This window comes from Tenrec ecaudatus, chromosome 5, assembly GCF_050624435.1.
Source record: "Tenrec ecaudatus isolate mTenEca1 chromosome 5, mTenEca1.hap1, whole genome shotgun sequence".
NCBI classification, from domain to species: domain Eukaryota; kingdom Metazoa; phylum Chordata; class Mammalia; order Afrosoricida; family Tenrecidae; genus Tenrec; species Tenrec ecaudatus.
The window spans coordinates 84,965,482-84,983,354 of NC_134534.1; the positions used below are offsets into that span (position 1 = coordinate 84,965,482).

General features: G+C 42.1%; 1 protein-coding gene across 1 annotated transcript; it reads right to left on the reverse strand.

Moving 5' to 3' along the window:
• Positions 1 to 545: 545 nt before the first annotated feature.
• PENK (proenkephalin) lies at positions 546 to 6,231 on the reverse strand. Its single transcript, XM_075550684.1, has 3 exons — positions 6,076 to 6,231; positions 5,626 to 5,766; positions 546 to 1,486 (listed from the first exon to the last, which is right to left on the reverse strand). Exons 2-3 carry the CDS (start codon positions 5,761 to 5,763, stop codon positions 824 to 826), a joined length of 801 nt encoding a protein of 266 aa, XP_075406799.1. The 5' UTR covers positions 5,764 to 5,766; positions 6,076 to 6,231; the 3' UTR covers positions 546 to 823.
• Between the last annotated feature and the right edge of the window lie 11,642 nt (positions 6,232 to 17,873).

Genomic DNA, 17,873 nt, shown 5'->3' on the forward strand with positions numbered 1-17,873 from the left:
ATAGTCTCTAATTGCTGGACAACTTTATGATCACCACTAAACCTTTCTGAGCTCCATTTTTTTTACTTGCAAGAGGGATATCAATTATCTTCTGTTGTCTAAAACACTTTGCTGAAGAAGAGACATGCATTTGAATGGAAATGCAGGGTGTTGTTTTTTTTAATACAGAAAGGGAAAGCTAATTCCCTTTTAAGCTTTGGTTTCACTTCAGGTATTCGATGCCCAGAAATAAGTGTGATATTCTATTTTGCTCCAAGAGTTTTACTCACCAAAGGTTTGGTATACATGAAACTTAATTGTTTGTTCTTTAAACTTCATTAAATGTGTTTTCAGTTTCAATTTTCCACATGAAACCTTATTAAATGTGTTTGCGGTCTCACTGGTTGGAAGCAAAGAAGCTCGGTTGTGCTCTGTAAAGGCAGACAATTTTTCTGTGTCTGATTCTAGGATTTTCTATGGAAACCCAAACTTGACTGAAGATATTGGAAAAGGAAAGGCTCATCAGAACATTATGCAGTTGGGGTAGTGGGTTTATTTTATCTATACACAAGTAGCAGTTATAGATATTTTGTCAAAACAAAGGACAAGGCAACAAAACTCACATAAGCATAAAAATGAGATAGCTGCAATAGTCCAATACTGATCTTAACATCTCTAAAAATAGCAGAGACCCTGAAGTGGCAGCCTACGGGTCATCTAGTTCAGCAGACAATCAAATTATGCTGCAAGCAAGACAGGACAATCAAACACAACCAACCCAGCGGCCTTTAAAAGGGATAGAGGAAGGCTTGCTAGAGCCTGGGGCCACGGAGGAAAAGGAATACTAAAATTTCATAAACCCCCCATATCTTTTTTCCACTTCAGGAACTTCTTTTGAGTAACTCTCACCTTCTTCATCAGAAGGCAGAGAATCTACAAAACGCTTTAGGAAGCCCCCGTACCGCTTCTGATAGTCCATCCACCACTCAGGACGGCCCACCCGTCTCATAAAGCCCCCATAGCGCTTCTGCAGCTCTTTGGCTTCATCTGTCAGTGGAGGGCTTCTTTTCAGGCCTCGCATGAACCCCCCGTACCTCTTGCTCACTTCTTCATTGTTATCATTGGCATCGTGATGGGAGCCACCCTCTTGGCTGTCCCCTGTTCCCAGCAATTCTCCCAGCAGATTTGAGGAGTTGGCCAGCGTGTCATCGTCTGCATCTTTTTTCATGAAGCCTCCATATCGCTTGGCAAGGGTTCCCCCTTCATTTGCTTCTTCCTCAGGTTCCACAGGATAAAGCTCATCCATTTTCTTCATGAAGCCTCCATACCTTTTCATGAAGCCCCCATATTTCTTGGCTAGCAAATGACTCTCCTCCTGTTTGCCATTCATTCGGAGGGTGTTGGTGTCGTCTTGGGAAAGCTCCAGTTTGGACAGCTGCAGCAACTCTTTGCAAGCTTCCCAGGTCTTCAGAGAAGGCAGTTTCCCTTCACATTCCAGTGTGCAAGCCTGGAAAAAGCATTCAATTTAAAGGTTAAAAAGAACTTCTTTGATTTCACGAAACACTGTTTTTATGTTCATATTGATATGGAATCTCTCATATAAGGAAGTCATCCCTACATTCTTATCGTATTTTCTTATCACATTTGACAGGCAATTGAAACTAAAACTGAAAGTAGAGACTAACTGAATCAGAATAGGAAGTTGTCTATGAATTTTAGCACATTGCATAAACTGTGCCATTTACATATTTGAATAAACTTTTCCCTACCCAATGTTTTTCCTGTGTTCACAATCAAAATTTCACTGGAAAAATGTTCACTGCTTAATTCATTTAGCCTGGACTAAATTACTTTTTCTATTGAAAATGGAGAAATTTCTCTTTACCCAGTTGGGATCATTTCCTCTAAACTTTCCTTTATTTTTTTAGTCTATAGTTAAAATCAATTTTAGTAACAAAGGTTTCATAGTTTTCTTGTATTAATACATTACTTGGATCCATATGCATATTCCTGTGAATGCTTTTAGTCTTAAAACAATTTCAAAATGAGCATGCAAATTTCAAAATGAGTATGCAAAGACATGCTAAACTTTCAACTTAAATCCTATGAATTATTGGAACTAGGCTATACGGGTTTACTAAAAGTAGAGATGTTTTGCTTTTTGCTTGGTTTAAATAGATAACGGATTTTATCATCTTATCATAACAATGAGATGGGCTGTGATGTTAAATAAATACAAATGTTCAAATTATTCAAATTCTTTTCTTTGCATTTGACCACTGATATGCAGAAGAGCCTTTTCAAGTGAAAATCAGGTTTTCTGATAAATCTGAAATTACCAGCATAAAACCTTTCTCTTTATTATATAATAATTAAGCTATTATATGAATTAGGCTATATATTTTAATGATCTTAGTAAGATTCTCTTGTACGCAACAGATAACTTAGGAATGCTTTAAAATAGTACTGACATTACATAAACATTTATAAAATCTTTGTGACACCTTCATAGACCTCTGAAACTGTTTATAAAATCTAAGATGAGATTCTAAATTGATATGGAAAACTCAGGCCTTTTCTTTGCATTTCAAAATATACAGGTATTTTAAATCATATACAAATTATTTTCAAGATAAGAGAAAATATTTTATTCTAGCATCAAAATAATTTAGGGTACACATTTAACCACCTTTAAATGATTTTATTTGACCCTTACATTTAAGAAAATTAAATGAGTTTGTTTTAAAAATCTAAATTCACTGTGATTAAAATAGCCCTATTTTATTCTTGATAGTTCATGAGGATCTGAAAACATTATTAATATACTTAAGATACTCAACTGGCATTTTCATTCTGAAATAATATTTAAATGTTCTCTTTGCCAAAAATAAATGTTGAATGCTTTATATATATTTACGAAAACATTTGTTAAATGTAGGTAATTTGGCATCCTTCGAAAACAAAATATGGCAAATAATTATAGTAGCACAAATATATTAAAGAACTGATGCTTCTATTCTATGCGGGTTTCAGAATTTTTTACCCTCTCTCTTATGGTAAAATCATATTAGATGTTAAATTTCTTTTATTAGATGGTAAATCCTATTTGGCAAACCTGCTCATCTTTGCATCCTCCACAGAACCAAACAAAAGCGTTTCACAAGGTTGAAGGGCAGCAAGTACTTATTATATTAATTTTACTACTTTTTTTTGGGGGGGGGAGGCCTAGGCAATGCCATTTCCCATGTGTCTTTTGCAGCCTAACTGAAATTCTAGACCTACTGCAATTCTAATAAGTCATTAACAAAGTGTTTTTGTGACAGAGAAAACACTCCAACACAAAACACATTATTAATTTGTATTCAAAATACCTTCTTAAAAGACTATTTTAAAAATTAAATTATTATCTTTTTCCCCCCTTCAGATTGATTATGCTACATAGTGCTATCCAGGATCTGGATTAAAAAGGATAATAAACAGCTACAATACTAGATTAAGAAACAATGAGAATTTTGGAAAAAGTAATTAACTTGCCCCTCAAGATCCTGTACAGGGTGGAGAGAAAGGAGAGAAATCACAACTTCTGGTGATATCGAGAGAAGGGCTATCTGCCACAAAAATGGATATTGTTCAAGACAAGAGAATAAAATGAGTAGCGTTTTGGGAGCCTGGTGAGGAGAACAGATCAAGTAGGAGAAGAAAGATTATTTGAGCACAGCAATTGTTAAATGCCAGCTATAGTAATCCACTGAATCACATAACTTAAGTAAATCTCATGTTTCTTTTAGGTCAGACTGTGTGATAAAAAATGAAAAATTCTACTAGAACCTAACTAATGTAACCACCTACTATTCAAGTGGATGGCAGTAAAAGCTGGACGAGGAAGCTGTTCTCCATGCAGTTTTTAGGCAAAGTTCCGAGTGTGTGTGGCTAGGCTGAGGACTTGGAATTCAGAAAGCGGTCTTCCATGTACTATGCTTTTAATTTCTCTGTCTTTTATTGGGACTACTGTTCTTTATCCACCCAAAGCCATCCTCATGGTTATCCTTACGGCTCTTAGGTGGACCAAGGACACTAGGCACAGGACCAGGCTGTGTTGTTCTGTGGCACATAGGGTCTCTACAGTTCTAACTGAATTGATGGCACCTAACAAGAGGGACTTGTTTCTTAGTGTAAATAAGATGCTGTATGATGCATCCAAGGGCCTCTGGTGGCGTAGTGAGTTACACATTTAGCTGTTAACCACAGAGTCAACCATTTGAACCTCTGACTGCTCTCTACTCCTGTAACGATGTAAAGCCATGCAGACCCAACAGGGCAGCTCTATTCTGTTTTATAGGGTCACGATGAGTCAGAATCAACTCAGCTAGCAGTGAGTTTGTTTCTGAGTGTACTTAGCATTTTCCTTATAACAAACATGAATGGAAATGAATCCATCTAATTAAAATGAAAGAAGCCAATCATTCCATCTAAAATATATGCCTTGAATTTAAAAATAAATGTTCGTCACGATATTCTCTACCTTCATAAAATTTGTTCAAAGACTAAGTAAATCTACATGTTTGGATTAAAACATTTTTGTCTATTGGCCTTCGATGCAATCCCAGGATTTCAGCGGTGTAAAGGCATCATTTAGGGAGTTAGTTGAAATGATTATGGGCCCCGAGTCTAAAGATCCTGCTTCAGCAGAGGATCAGGGGATAGAATGCTCAAGGACAAGAGTTTTGTCATCAACTTTTGATCCTAACCCCTCAGATGGCATCTCTTCAACTGGCAGGTGTTCCTTTCCTGTAGCGTTTCAGTCGCTATTACAAAAGTACACTTGAACCTGACAAGTTAAAATCTAGCATCACTTCCCTGTAAGATAATTGCTGATCTCCTTCTGTTTTGTCTCCTGGGTTCCCAACTTCCTCTCCCCTTATCCCGCTCCCCTCCTCTTTGTTCCCATGCCTTGTTCAAAGGGAGCCCTGGTCTTTAGTGGGTTATAAATTGGGCCTCTAACCCAATTAGCACAAGGTCAACAGCTGGAACCTACCAGCTGCCTGTGGGAGAAAGATGAAGAGTTCTGCGCTTGAAGATTTACCTCTCTGGATACACAAAGCGACCCAAATTCTCCCCTGGCTTAGAGGGTAGAATCTACAGGATGGCAGTGAGTTTGGTGTTTTGCTATCCTTTGTCTCTCCTTTCCATAGATAAGGGCAAGGGCAAGGGCTTTAGTATTAAAGTACGACTGAAGGGCGTTTCGAGAAGAGGACTCCTTAAAACAAAACACCTGTCAGCGTCCCTTCCATGGGAAGGAGTGTTAGGGCTGGCAGGGAAGAGAAAGGGGCGTCCAGCAGCTGGGTATTGTGAACTGGGTTGACTGCGCATTTCCTGAGGAACCCCAAGACTTCCTTCCCTCCCGCACCCCGCATGCCTGGAGGTTAAACAAACGCGGATGGGGTCTACACAAGCCGTGGGACCCTTTCCTGGAGAGCCCCGGGTCCGGGGAGGGACGCTGACAGTCAGGGAAGGGCTTCAGGAGGTGTTCTGGGCAGAGCCAGGGCACCCGGGTCTGTACCGCCGCTCTGAGGGGACGTGACCTCGCGACCATGGGCGCACCTGGCCGGGGTGGCCGCTTGTTCAGGTGCCTTGCTGAACACTTACCAGGGGGTTGATGTCGGCGGGGCGCGCCAGGCGGTAACTGCAGGACGCGCAGTCCCGGCTGCAGGGCGCCTGCCCGGTCGCCTGAAGTCCGGGGCTGAGCACCACGAGCCAAGTGCAGAGTCTCAGGAGCCGCGCCATGAGCTGCGGAAGAAGCGGGCGCGCACTGGGACCCCGTCCGCCCGCAGAGCCCATCCCTCCGCGCCCGTCTCCCAGAGCGCAGTCCGAGATGACCCTTCTGCTGGGGCCCTCAGCCCACGGAGGGACCTTCCGGGGGGTACCCTGGACGGAAAGCCCACGGACTACGGACTCCTGGAGCGAGCGGCTGCGCGCTGGGGGTGCGGCGCTGCCCGGGGCTACCGACGGGAAAGTCGGGTGGCGATGGCACGACAAGCGGCGCGAACGGGAGCCGGGAGGCGCCCTCCCCCCGGAGCGTTGGGTCCCCGCACTCACGCCGGAGCTCTCCGCTTCTTCAGCCCGCGAGGCCGGTAGGTGGACGCCGGGGTCCCCGAACTCTGCGGGACAGGGAGGGCGAGCGCGCGGGCCGGACGGGCGACGGGCAGGGGCTGGGGCGGCGCCGCGAGCAGCTCACCTGGAGCTGGGCGCTGCGGAGGTGGCGCGCCGCTGCCCTCCTGGCGTCCCCGTCGCCGGCTGGCTGCAGGGTGGGCGGCCGCCGGGCCACTTTATAATTAGCCGCAAAGCTCGGGAGGCGGCGCGCCCCAATCGCCTGCGGGCGGCGGTGACGCACACCTTACGCCAGCCCGCGCTGACGCCCCGAGGAGGGGGGCCCGGCCGGGCGGCCCCCCCGGGGGGGGGGCGAAGGGTGGCGGCGGTTGCGGGGAGGATGTCCGGGGGCTCGCAGCGCCCCAGGCGACAGGCGTCCCTCTGGGGAGCCCGGAGAGGAGCAAAAGTGTGGGATCCAGTCCTGTGGCTTACAGTCCCCGAAGGCACAAGGCGTCTGTGCACCCCGGGGTAGTTCGCACGAGGGGGTGGGGGCGTCTGACAGCGTTAGTACCCAGTTTCGCCGTCCCTAATGTCACCAGTCTTCTGCACTCAGCAGGGGCTCAATAAACCATGAAAGGAATGCACTCTTGGAACTTTCTGGGAAGCTCGGAAGTTTTCCGGTTTAGTGAGTCGCCTTGCCCAGGGCGGCAGCAGGGAAAGGTAACCTTCCTGAGCGGTATTTCTCAGGCGCCACTTCAGCCAACACCTAAGGGGACGCATTGATCTATCTTGGGGGCGGCGGGATTCCCAGGCCCACCGAGTTTGGCGGCATGTAGAGGTGTCTGCAGACGGCGGGGCTGGAGGGAAGGAAGAGTTGTCAGGGAGCCAGGAGGGTGGGATACTGGTGTTGGGCGATGGATGGTGTGCACAGGGCGCTCCGCTCCTCGCTTAGAGGCCCTAAGGAGCCAGACATAGTGGAGTCAGAGATGACCTCTTCCTGGATCCCAAATCTTGACAAGCTACTCATTTGCTCTAAGGCCCCTGCCTCCTTATTTGAAAATAGGAGCAGCGGTGGTAAAGAATTCATAGGATTCTGGTGTAAATAAATATGAGACGTGATCCCTTTTCCATAGCAAGCCCTCAAAACATGTTTACAACCGTCTGCATCCATTCGTCTTTCCATTTTTCACCTGGATAGCATACACCTATCATTTATCTACTGTCAACTCTTTCTTGACCCTAGAGGGAAACAAAAAGAGCCCCTAAATTCCATTCCCAGTGGGAGACCCTGCACAATCTAAGAGCAGGCAGCGCTGAATTATCGAATCTGGTCGCTAGAGGGCAACGCTCTCCTGTGCAGGGCTGGGAGCTAGGGGATAGAGCCTGGGCATACCTCTCCCAGCTGACTGTGGGCAGCCAACACTGTCCAGGTAGCTCTGCAGCTGGGCGGTAAAGCAGGGGCTGGTCTGGGGAGAGGGACGTCCACCAGTTCTAAGGAGCCAACATGGACCTTTCATAGGAAAGACAAGTCCCCCCACCCCACCCACCCCACCCCTGACTTTTTAGGCTCTGTAAGCATGGGTCTTTTCAATCCTTACTTTCTCCTACTTTCTCCCTGACTGGCAGGAAAGATTCCTCTGTCTCTTTTAAATTAACTGCCCTCCCTCCCCCCCCCCCCCGTTTCCCTTGTTTGTACAGGAAACGGACTCCAGGATAAAGTCCCGCTAATCATAAAGCTCTTCGTCAGAGCAGGATGGCGTGCATGGGGTGCTTCTTAGGGTACAGGATGCTGTTCCTGTAAGACTCTAGGATCTTGGTGTAGCTGCTTAAGTTTAGAAGGATTATTGGACAATTTGTTTCAGCTCCTCATTTTATATATGAGGAAACTGGAACTCAGAATGTTCAACTGACCCACCCAGTCACTGGCAAACCAGCTTTCAGACACCTCTATGAAAAGTCCCTGGCCTACTTCAGTCCTGATTTGTTTCTGTCCAACTAACTTATATGTGTTTTCTAAATTCCTCTCTCTGGGCGGGTCTGTGTTCTTCTTCGGTTTTTAAATGCCAGGGGCGAAAGGAAGAGAGGACACCTCCTAGTTGTAGTGCAAGGGAACTTAGTGCCCACACCAGTGCTGTGCTTGGGAAGTCGCCCCTTTCACTTCTCTGACAAATCGAGACGCCGTGTGTTACAGAGAATTGCTGCAATCAGATTGCCAGGCCTTTCTTCTACGTACTGTGGGATAGAGGGAACTGTGGCATTGACACAGATTAAGCCCTGGACTATGAAATGCAAGGTTGGTGGTTCCAACCGATCAGCAATTCCATGGGATAAAGAAGAGGCGATATGCTTCCAGAATAATTTATCATCTCAGAAAACGAATGGAGAGATTCTGCTCTGTCCTGCCGGGTTGCTATGAGTGGGAATCGACTTGATGGAAATAGGTTTATTTCTCTGGTTTGCTTGTTGGTTGGTGATGGGTAGCTAAGAGCAAAGAACCTGTGTCTTCAGGAATCTGCTTGGAACACAGGAGGTGCTTAATAAATGTATGTTGGCAGAACATGAATGAATGAATGAAACCGTGAGAGGTGGATCTGGTCTGGTGTACCCCTCTCATAGATAGCTCTGCCTGTTACTTTCCCCACCTACTCTAGACGCTCAAAGTGACAGAATGCTGGACTCTTATCATAGCTGAGTTATAATCAGAAAATGTTAATTTTGTTTCCTTTTGTTCTGCTACCAGTTGAATGTGTGATGTGGGGGAAAGTTGTTAATCTTTTTCCATCCACATCGATGAGGATAATGAAAGAATTTGAATAGTGAGCAATTTGCCTTTTCACCACCCTTTTATTTATTAAGAATAAATAGTTTGGGTTACATTCAGGGAACATTGTTTCTTAAACATTTAATCCAGAGAATTATGATTTTCTGGCTAGGCTCCTGACATATTTTTTTAACCCTAGCATTCTAAGCATTAGACAAATGAGACCATTCAGAATACCAAGGGACGTGACTTTCAGAGCCCCGACGATGGCTACTAGCATTCTGTTAGTTCTTAGGTGTTCCCGAGTTTGAAATGCAGAGGTTTAGAGCAGTCTCTGTTCTCTTCCCTCATTTCCAGAATAGAGATGCCTAAACTGAATGTTTTTCAGGTTCTGAGTCCTCTCCTCCCTGACCCTTTCTTATAGAATTCCTGCTGCCTTTTGCCCCATCGGCAAAATAACATTAGTGGAAAGTAAGGCACTTCTACACTCCAGGGATTGTTTACCTTTTCTACGTAAGAGCACCATGTTCTAACATTTCAGATGTTTGGAGTCATGCCAATGACAGGGAAACTTGCCTGCTTTCAGCTACGATTGGGAGTATGAGGTTTGTAAAATGGGATTCTGTGAGCTCGGCTCATTACCGTGGAGGAGCACTATGGTGGGATTATTTTCTGGCTTGACTCAAAACCCCATAACAGACAATCTCCACTTGGAGTTGACTTGACAGATGTTTCTATGGTGTGACAAATCTTCACTGTAAGAGAAGTAACTGCATGTACATTCTCATTGTCAATAATCCAGGAAAGCAAATAAATCCCTTAGAAGAGAAAAACATTGTAAAGAGTAATCTAAAACAGAGCCTAAATAATAGGAAATGTGTCATTGTGGAGAGTGAGAGAAAGGCAACAAACTAGGCAAATAAAACGTATTGTTTATATCCTGTAAATGCACAGAAAATTGATATCGATTTCCTAACAGCCTAAAGCTCTCAAACAGGGGAACAAGAAATTTTAGTATTACGTATAGAGAATTAGGTTACGGACAAAATAAGTTACGTTATGATTCATTGGAGTGCAGTAAGGTCTAGCTGAGAATCCAGCTAAGATAGGATTCTCGAGCAAGTGAAGTATGAAAAATGCCTCCTGGAATTACTTTGAAGCCACTTAACAGTCAGACCAGAGAACCAGTAAAAAGCAGTAGAAAAACAAATAAATGTATGTATTTTGCCTACTGGGCCACAAACTTTATTTCATAGTTTGAGACTGATTTGTATTTGGTTGTTTCCAAAGTCAAATTCCAGATCCCAGCTGCAAGATCTGTGCAAAATGCACTTAAGTTGGTAATCGATTGATTGAATGAAAACAACCACACAGGGAAGAAATTCCGCAATTGAAGCGATTCTAGAAATCCTAATCTGGTTTCAAGCAATAACAAAGCCTCAGGAGTAAATTCCAATGCTCAGCTTTCTGAGGGGAGTCTTAGATTTATAACCCACAGCACAAACTTTGCACAACATGGGTCCTTAGAACAGTAGTTTTTAAAAACAGAGAAATGTTTCTGCTTGTAGTTCCATCTTCTATAGTCTCAGTGTTTTTTTGTGTTACATGTATGAAATAAAAATGTCTTCATAAAATTAGGTAGGGAAGGAGTTCCAAACATTGAAGATATTCACTTCTAACACTGTTATTATTCTCTCCATATTTACTTTGTTGCATATAGAACTAGAGGTTGCACCCAAAATTTATTGTACTCATGAATCTTTTGAAAATGAATTGAGAGATGGTGAATTTAGAAGGTGGCACAAAATGAAGCAAGAGAAGAATAGCAGGGTTGAAACATGTACCTTTCCCCCCCTACTACGCGGCTCTTATCTGATAATAAATTTAGTACAAAATCAAACCTAAGTGAGCATCATAGCAGATATACTAGAAACTAACAAAGTGAACAATGTTGATGAAAACAATTATTTTACTATTATAATCATAAATTAAAGTTTTATTTCCTTTTGTTCTGTTATCTGTGATGTGCTGGAAGTTATTAATCTCTGAGATGACCTTTTCTCCCCATGTATATAAGGAGCCCTGGTGCAGTAGGAGTTATGCATCGGACTGCTAACGACAAGGTCAGCAGTTGGAAACCAACAGGGCATGAGATGTTGGTATATTTTTTGTTTTTTGGTCTATTTGTTCATTCATTTTATAATGGGGATAATGACTTCATGTAGAATGGGGATTATGGCTTCATGTAGAATTCCTTATGATCAATTGACTGATGGTGAAATAATTTGTGTTTGGATTATAGGTGATTCTTTTTGATACTCAGGTATCACTCAAAAGTGGACAGAAGCAGCATTACAGCCCCTTTCTGGGACTTTCTTGAAGAACAGTGGTGTAGACAAATCCTACCAATGGACAGAATTTTGAGTAGTATGCCTGGTTCTTCATTATGTTTGAAAGGAGAAAAGACCAAACATGTGATGGTATATTGATTCCTGGTCTGTGGCCAGTGGTTTAGACAATTGGTTAGGCACTTGGAAGGCACGGGATTGGAAAATTGGTAAAAAGGAGGTGTGGGGAATAGGTATGTGGGTAGACTTCTTTGAATAGGCCAATAAAAGTGACGATATTTGTGTCTCATGTGACTGCTTACTTGAAAGGTTACTTTTGCAGAGGAGGATTTTCTGTTGAACCCAATCATTTCCCTTTCCTTAGCCAATCTTGCATTGCCCAATGGGCTCATGAACAGAGTGGCCACAGTGGCCGGGATGAAGGTTGCATTAGACTGAATTCTTGAGACAAGCAAAACCAGTGACTTGTATGTATACAGAAAGAGATTTATATCAATAAATAGTTACATAGCTCTAGAGTGGGCAAGTCTAGTCCAGCTCAAGTCCATGGGTAAGATGTAAACTGAAGACTTGGGCCTCCCATATCTGCAGGGGCTGACAAAAAGGAACCACGAAGATGAGGCAGGATGGTGGATGCCAGGCTCAGTGAATCCAATGTTGGCTGAATGAACCACTGATGGTTCTTAGGACTGGCAAGTGATGTAATAGGAGGTTGATGAACAGATGCAGGATCCACATGCAGCAGTAGGCTGAGCTAACTTCCGCGCCTTCAGTAGAATTGGCTACTCTTTGAATGAAGCCTCCCTCCATTGTATCAGGACTGTGACCAGATTAACTGCTTGGTTGCTTCACAACACATTGTGGAGTTCACCATGCTGTATTGTACTCTACTTGCTTCCATGGAGCCAATGCCGATTCACAGTGATGCCCTGTGGGTTTCAGAGACTGTAACTGTTTATAGGAGTAGAAAGCACAGGAGCTGCTGGTGGTCTTGAACTGATGACCGTGTAGATTGCACCCCACTAGGGATATTAGAACCTATCATGGGAAAATTGTTTCCCACTCAAGTTGACGTTTTGTTGCTGTTCGGTTCCATGAGTCAACTCTGACCCATAGCAACACCATGCACAACAGAACAAGACACCACAAGGTCCTGTGCCATCCTCAGAATTGTTCCCATGCCCAAGCCCACCATTGCAGTGGCTGTGACAATTCATCTTGTTGATAGCCTTTCTCTTTTTCACTGCCTCTCCACTTTACCAAACATGTTGTTCTTCACCAGAGACTAGTCTCTCCTGACAATATGGACAAAGTATGTAAGACAAAGTCTTGCCATTTTTGCCTCTAAGGAGCCCTCTGGACATCCTTCTTCCAAGACAGATTTGTTTACAATTTAGCAGTCCATAGTACTTTCAGTATTCTTATCCAGTACCATAATTCAAATACATCAATTCTTCTTTGACCTTCCTTATTCCATGTCCAACTTTCATGTGTGTGTCAGGCAGTGGAAAATATCATGACTTAAATCAGGCACACTTTAATTTTCAAAGCAACATCTTTGCTTTTCAATATTCTAAAGAGGTCTTGTGCAGCATATTAGTCTAATGCAACACATTTTTTTAATCTTTTGACTGCTGATTCTATGACGATTGATTGTGGAGTCAAGCAAGACAAAATCTTTGACAGCCTCAACCTTTCACCCATTTATCATGATGTTATCTATTTGTCCAGTTGTGAGGATTTTGGTCTTCTTTACATTGATTCACTATCCAAACTGAAGACTGCAATCCTTGATTCATCAGCAAGTGCCACAAGTCTTCCTTACTTTCAGCAAGCAAGATTGTACCATCTGTGTATTGCAAGTTGTTAATGAAATTTCTCCAATCCAGATGCTACATTCTTCTTCTTTTAAGTCAGTTTCTCCGATGATTTTCTCACCATGTATATTGAATACGTATAGTGATGGTTACAACCCTTCCTTAAAATTGACATCAGCCTAACTATCACAGAGGTAATGCCTGGGCTCAACAACATGGTAAATGGATTACTTCCACTGCAGGATGCACACTCCAAAAACAACAAAGGTCAACCCTAGATCTATGACACAGGCCTATTCCTCAGCACAATCAACCAGCAACCTGGTGACGAGACAGCATATAGGACGACTTTCATCATGGAAAAGGCAGCACATTTTCTTACGATTCAACACTCTAGATATGGCTTTGCCTCCCCTGAATACTATTATTCTGCCCAAACTACTATCCATGGTTTAGAGAATGCCTTATTTACTGGTATGGTATCCTTCACAGCATCACCTTGGATCGAGGGTCTCACTTCATAGTAATTGAAGTGTGGCAATGATCCAGTTCTCATGGGTTCTACTGGTCTTAGCATGCTCTCTATCATCCTGGAGCAGCTGGTTTAATAGAGAAATGGAATGGGAATGACACCACTCACTATTATTCTTAGTGATATAGCTGCAATATTTTTGCTTCCTATCCCCGTGACCCTATGTTCTCCTATCTGGAGGTCTTAGTTCCAAAGAGAAGACTCTTACCTGGGGACACAGTACTGATTCCATTGACTTGGATGCTGAGAAATCCATCTGGTCAATTTGTATCAACATGTGCAGAAGGCTGTTATTGCATTGAGTGGTGTGATTGATCATGTTACCTAGGGGAAATTGGATTCATTGCAGTCACTGTGTCAATCTATTTTATTGAAGATCATCCTCTTTGTTACTAAGCATCCTATCCTCCTCTAGGAACTGGTACCTCCTGATAACATGGAGAAATATGAAAGATGAACTTTCACCATCCTTGTATCTAAGAAGCTTTCTATCTGTCACATTTGTTACTTCAGGACAAATTTGCTCATTCTGCTTACAGTTCTTGGGATATATAATACTTTGCCAACACCATAATTCAGAGGCCTCAATTGTTCTTTGGTTTACTTTACTAATTTTTCAGTTTTCACATGCATATGAGTTTATTGAAAATACCATGGCTTGGGTGAGGCACACTTTAGTTTTCAAAGTGACATATTTTTGTTGAATATTTTAAAGGGACTTTTGCAGCAGACGATCCCAATGAGATAGATCATTTGATGTTCTAACTGCTGCTTCCATGGGTGTTGATTTTGGGTTCAAGTAAATTGAAACATTGACAACTTCAGTGATGTTGCTGACTGATCCAGTTGTGAGGATTTTTGTTTACTTTACATTGAGATGTAGGCCATCTTTAAGTCTTTCACCTTCATCAGTAAGTGTTTCACATTCTTTTGACTTTCAGCAAACAATGTGGTTTCTGCATATTGCAAGCTCTTAATAAGCCGTCTTCTCATCCTGATGCCATGTTTTTCTTCATATAGTCCAGCATCTTGAATAACTATGGTGAAAGGACACAACCTTGACACATACCCTTCCTGATGTTAAACCATGCAGTATCTCCTTATTCCAACCACTCATCGTGGTCTTTGTGTAGTTTCCACATGGGCACAATGAAGGCTACTGGAATTCCTATCCTTTATAATGTCCATGACTTCTAATGGTTTTGAATGGCAAGTGAAACACAGTTCGACATCTGAGCCAGTTAGTTTATTGTGCCAACCTGGCCAATAAACACATGTGGGTTTAATTGAAGGGCGGAGGGATAAATGGCTCAGTGAGCCTTCCCTTTCTAGTTTTCAGGTCTTTTGCTTTCTGATGGTTGGACCAGGGTGTAGCTACTTTAGCCAGTTCCCTGCTTCAGCTGGCAAGGTTCACTTCCTGACAGACATCCCCGAGGAGAAGCTGCATGGACCTGCCCCCATGTACCCCTGGTGCTGGAGCAACTGTGTGGAGACCCCTGCCAGCACTGATATGCTTACATGTTCACTGATTTGGCTTTCCTCCTGCAGTCGGCATCATTGCGTGTGTTTTGTGAGATGGAGGAGGACTTTGTGGATTGGTGTCAGACATAAGGGTTAATGTTAGACCTGTGGGCTTGGGCAGCACTGGGTTGGGATGTTTTCTTAACGTGCATTTAACCTTTATATAAAACTCTCTCTTCTACATGAATTTCTGTGGATTTGTTTCTCTAAAATACTCAGACTAACACAATATCTTTTGGGTACCCTTTCAGCCAAGAGGGATCTTTCAGCTAGGATCCCTCTGACACAAGTAATGATATCTCTTGCACCACATATTCTTCTGAAACTGCTTTGAATTTCTGAGAGCTCCCCATTAATGTGCTCCTGCAATCATTTTTGAGAGATTGTGAGCAAAATTTTACTTTCGCTTGATATTAATGATATTGCTCACCCTTCTTTGAAATGGGTACCGTTATGAATCTCTTCCAGTGGTTGGCCTAGTAGATGTCTTCAAAATGTCTTAGCATATACACATGTATTAATAAGTCTCTCCAGTGATTCCTCTAATTGTTGCAATATGTTAAGTGGCATTCTTTCAAAGCCCAACCTTCAAGGAGATGTCATCAGGGTTCAACTCAATTGATAGCTTGGGCTTAAACTCTACTGTTCCCCAAGAGTGTCTAGTTGACATAATCCCTAACCATCACACCATGTATTCTTCAAATACACTCTTGCTCCTCCACTCATTATCTATGAATGCTAGACAACTGGGAATCATCCCTCTTAAATTGTAATTTTAGTCACAACAAAAATATTCCTGCTTTTACCTGACAATAAATTTCCTTTTAAAAAATAAAACAAAAAATTTCCCTTTTATGTACTATTTTTTTCATTCATATTTTTGCCTATTCAAATATTTTGATTTTTATTGAGTTGTTTACCTCTCAATTATTGATGTGTATGAGTTCCTTATATATTCTGCCTACAAATCTGTTGTTGTACATTGTGCGCATTGTCTCCTAGAGTAGGCCTTGCCTTTTATTATTTTTTAATAGTGCCTTTTGAATTTTTTGAAGGGGAGAGATTTTTGAAATAATTAAGCTTACACTATCAATTTTTCTTATTTTATATCTCATGCTTTTTATATATATCTAACCAATGTTTGCCTTCCTCAAGGCTGTGAAGACTTGCTCCTATTTTCCTCCAGAAGTGTTATAATTTTATGTGTTGTGATTGATTGAGTTGTATTCTCTGAAATTATGTGTTGGAAATCCTAATTCAAGTCTCTGTTGATGGACGGGTAGTGGCTGTGCTTGAGGTGCTTTGACTTGTGAATGTAATCGTATTTGTGAATAGAATTTCCTCTGACATGTTAATGAGGTCATATCATTGTAGAGTGTACCTTAAACCAATCACTGCTGACATAAGAAAGAGCAGGTTAGACACAGAATAAAACAACTAAAATTGGAGGAGAGGTAGGTGCTAAACAAACAGTAAGAAGACTAGAGATGCTGAGACTAATATTTCCAGACAGCAAAGGTAGTCTTTCTCAAGAATCAGTGTCCAGAATTCAGGCTTCCAACTTCTTCAAATATGAGAAAACAAGTGTCTGTCTATTGAAATAAAGCACCCACCCGTGGTATTTCTATGATAGCAGCACTGGAAAAACTATGACAGCTACTATGTTAATTGTAAATCACTGGTAAGTATTGAGATCATATTTACGTGTGGTTTGAGATCAACAAGGTCAACATTTATTCTCCAGTCCCAAGATAGATAATTAAGTTGTTCCAGGACTTTCCCACTGAATTATCCTGGCATCATTGTTCAAAAATCAAGTGACCATGTACAAGGAAGCTTCAAAAATATGTGTGGAAAAATGGAATAATGGAATTCCACCCAAGTCCCCCAGGGATTTTGAAGTCCCTTCATGTTTGTGTTTCTATTTCTGATGTTGTTTGTTTGATTTTTCATGTCATTGATCAGTATACTTATGTCAGCATTTCAGATGAACTTTCTAGTAAGTCCTGAAATTACATAATGTAAGTCCTCTAGTGTTGTTTTTCACAATTGTGTAAGCTATTCTAGTTTCCTTATAGGCCCAAATAACTTTAAAGATCTATTTGCCAATTTCTCCAAGAAATCCTGATGAAATTGTGATTGGATTGCATTAAATCTCTAGATAAATTTTGAAAGAATCTTAACAATGATGTCTTCCATAATACATGAACAAGATACATATTTTAATTTGTTTATGTCTTTAACTTATCTCGGAGTCTCTGGGTAGTACAAATGGTGAATTCACTTGATTACTAACCAGAAGACTCGAGGTTTGAGTCCACCCAGAGGTATCTCAGAAGGCTTGACCATCTACTTCTGAAAAATCAGCCACTGAAAACTTATGTTCCTACTTTGACTTACAGAGGTTGCTATGAATCAGAACTGAGTTGATGGCAACTGATACTGGTACTGGTAATCTCTATCAGGAATGTTTTGGGTTTTTTTCCTATATAGAAATTGCACATATTCTGTAAAAATTATCTCCCAATATTTCATACTCTTTGATCTATTACAAATGGTATTTGTATTTTAAAGTGATTTTCCAGTAGTTAGTTACTAGTTATCTTAATTTTGATAATAATTGGGACAAAGTCACATGAGTACACATATTATTCTATCTTTGTTGTTGCTAGGCACCATCCAGTCAGATCCAGCCCATAGTGCCCCTGTGCACAACAGAACAAAACACTGCATGGTCCTGCGCCATCCCCACAAGTGTTCCTGTGCTGAGCCCATTGGTGCAGCCACTGTGTCAATCAATCTCCTTCATATTTTTTACTGCCTTCAGT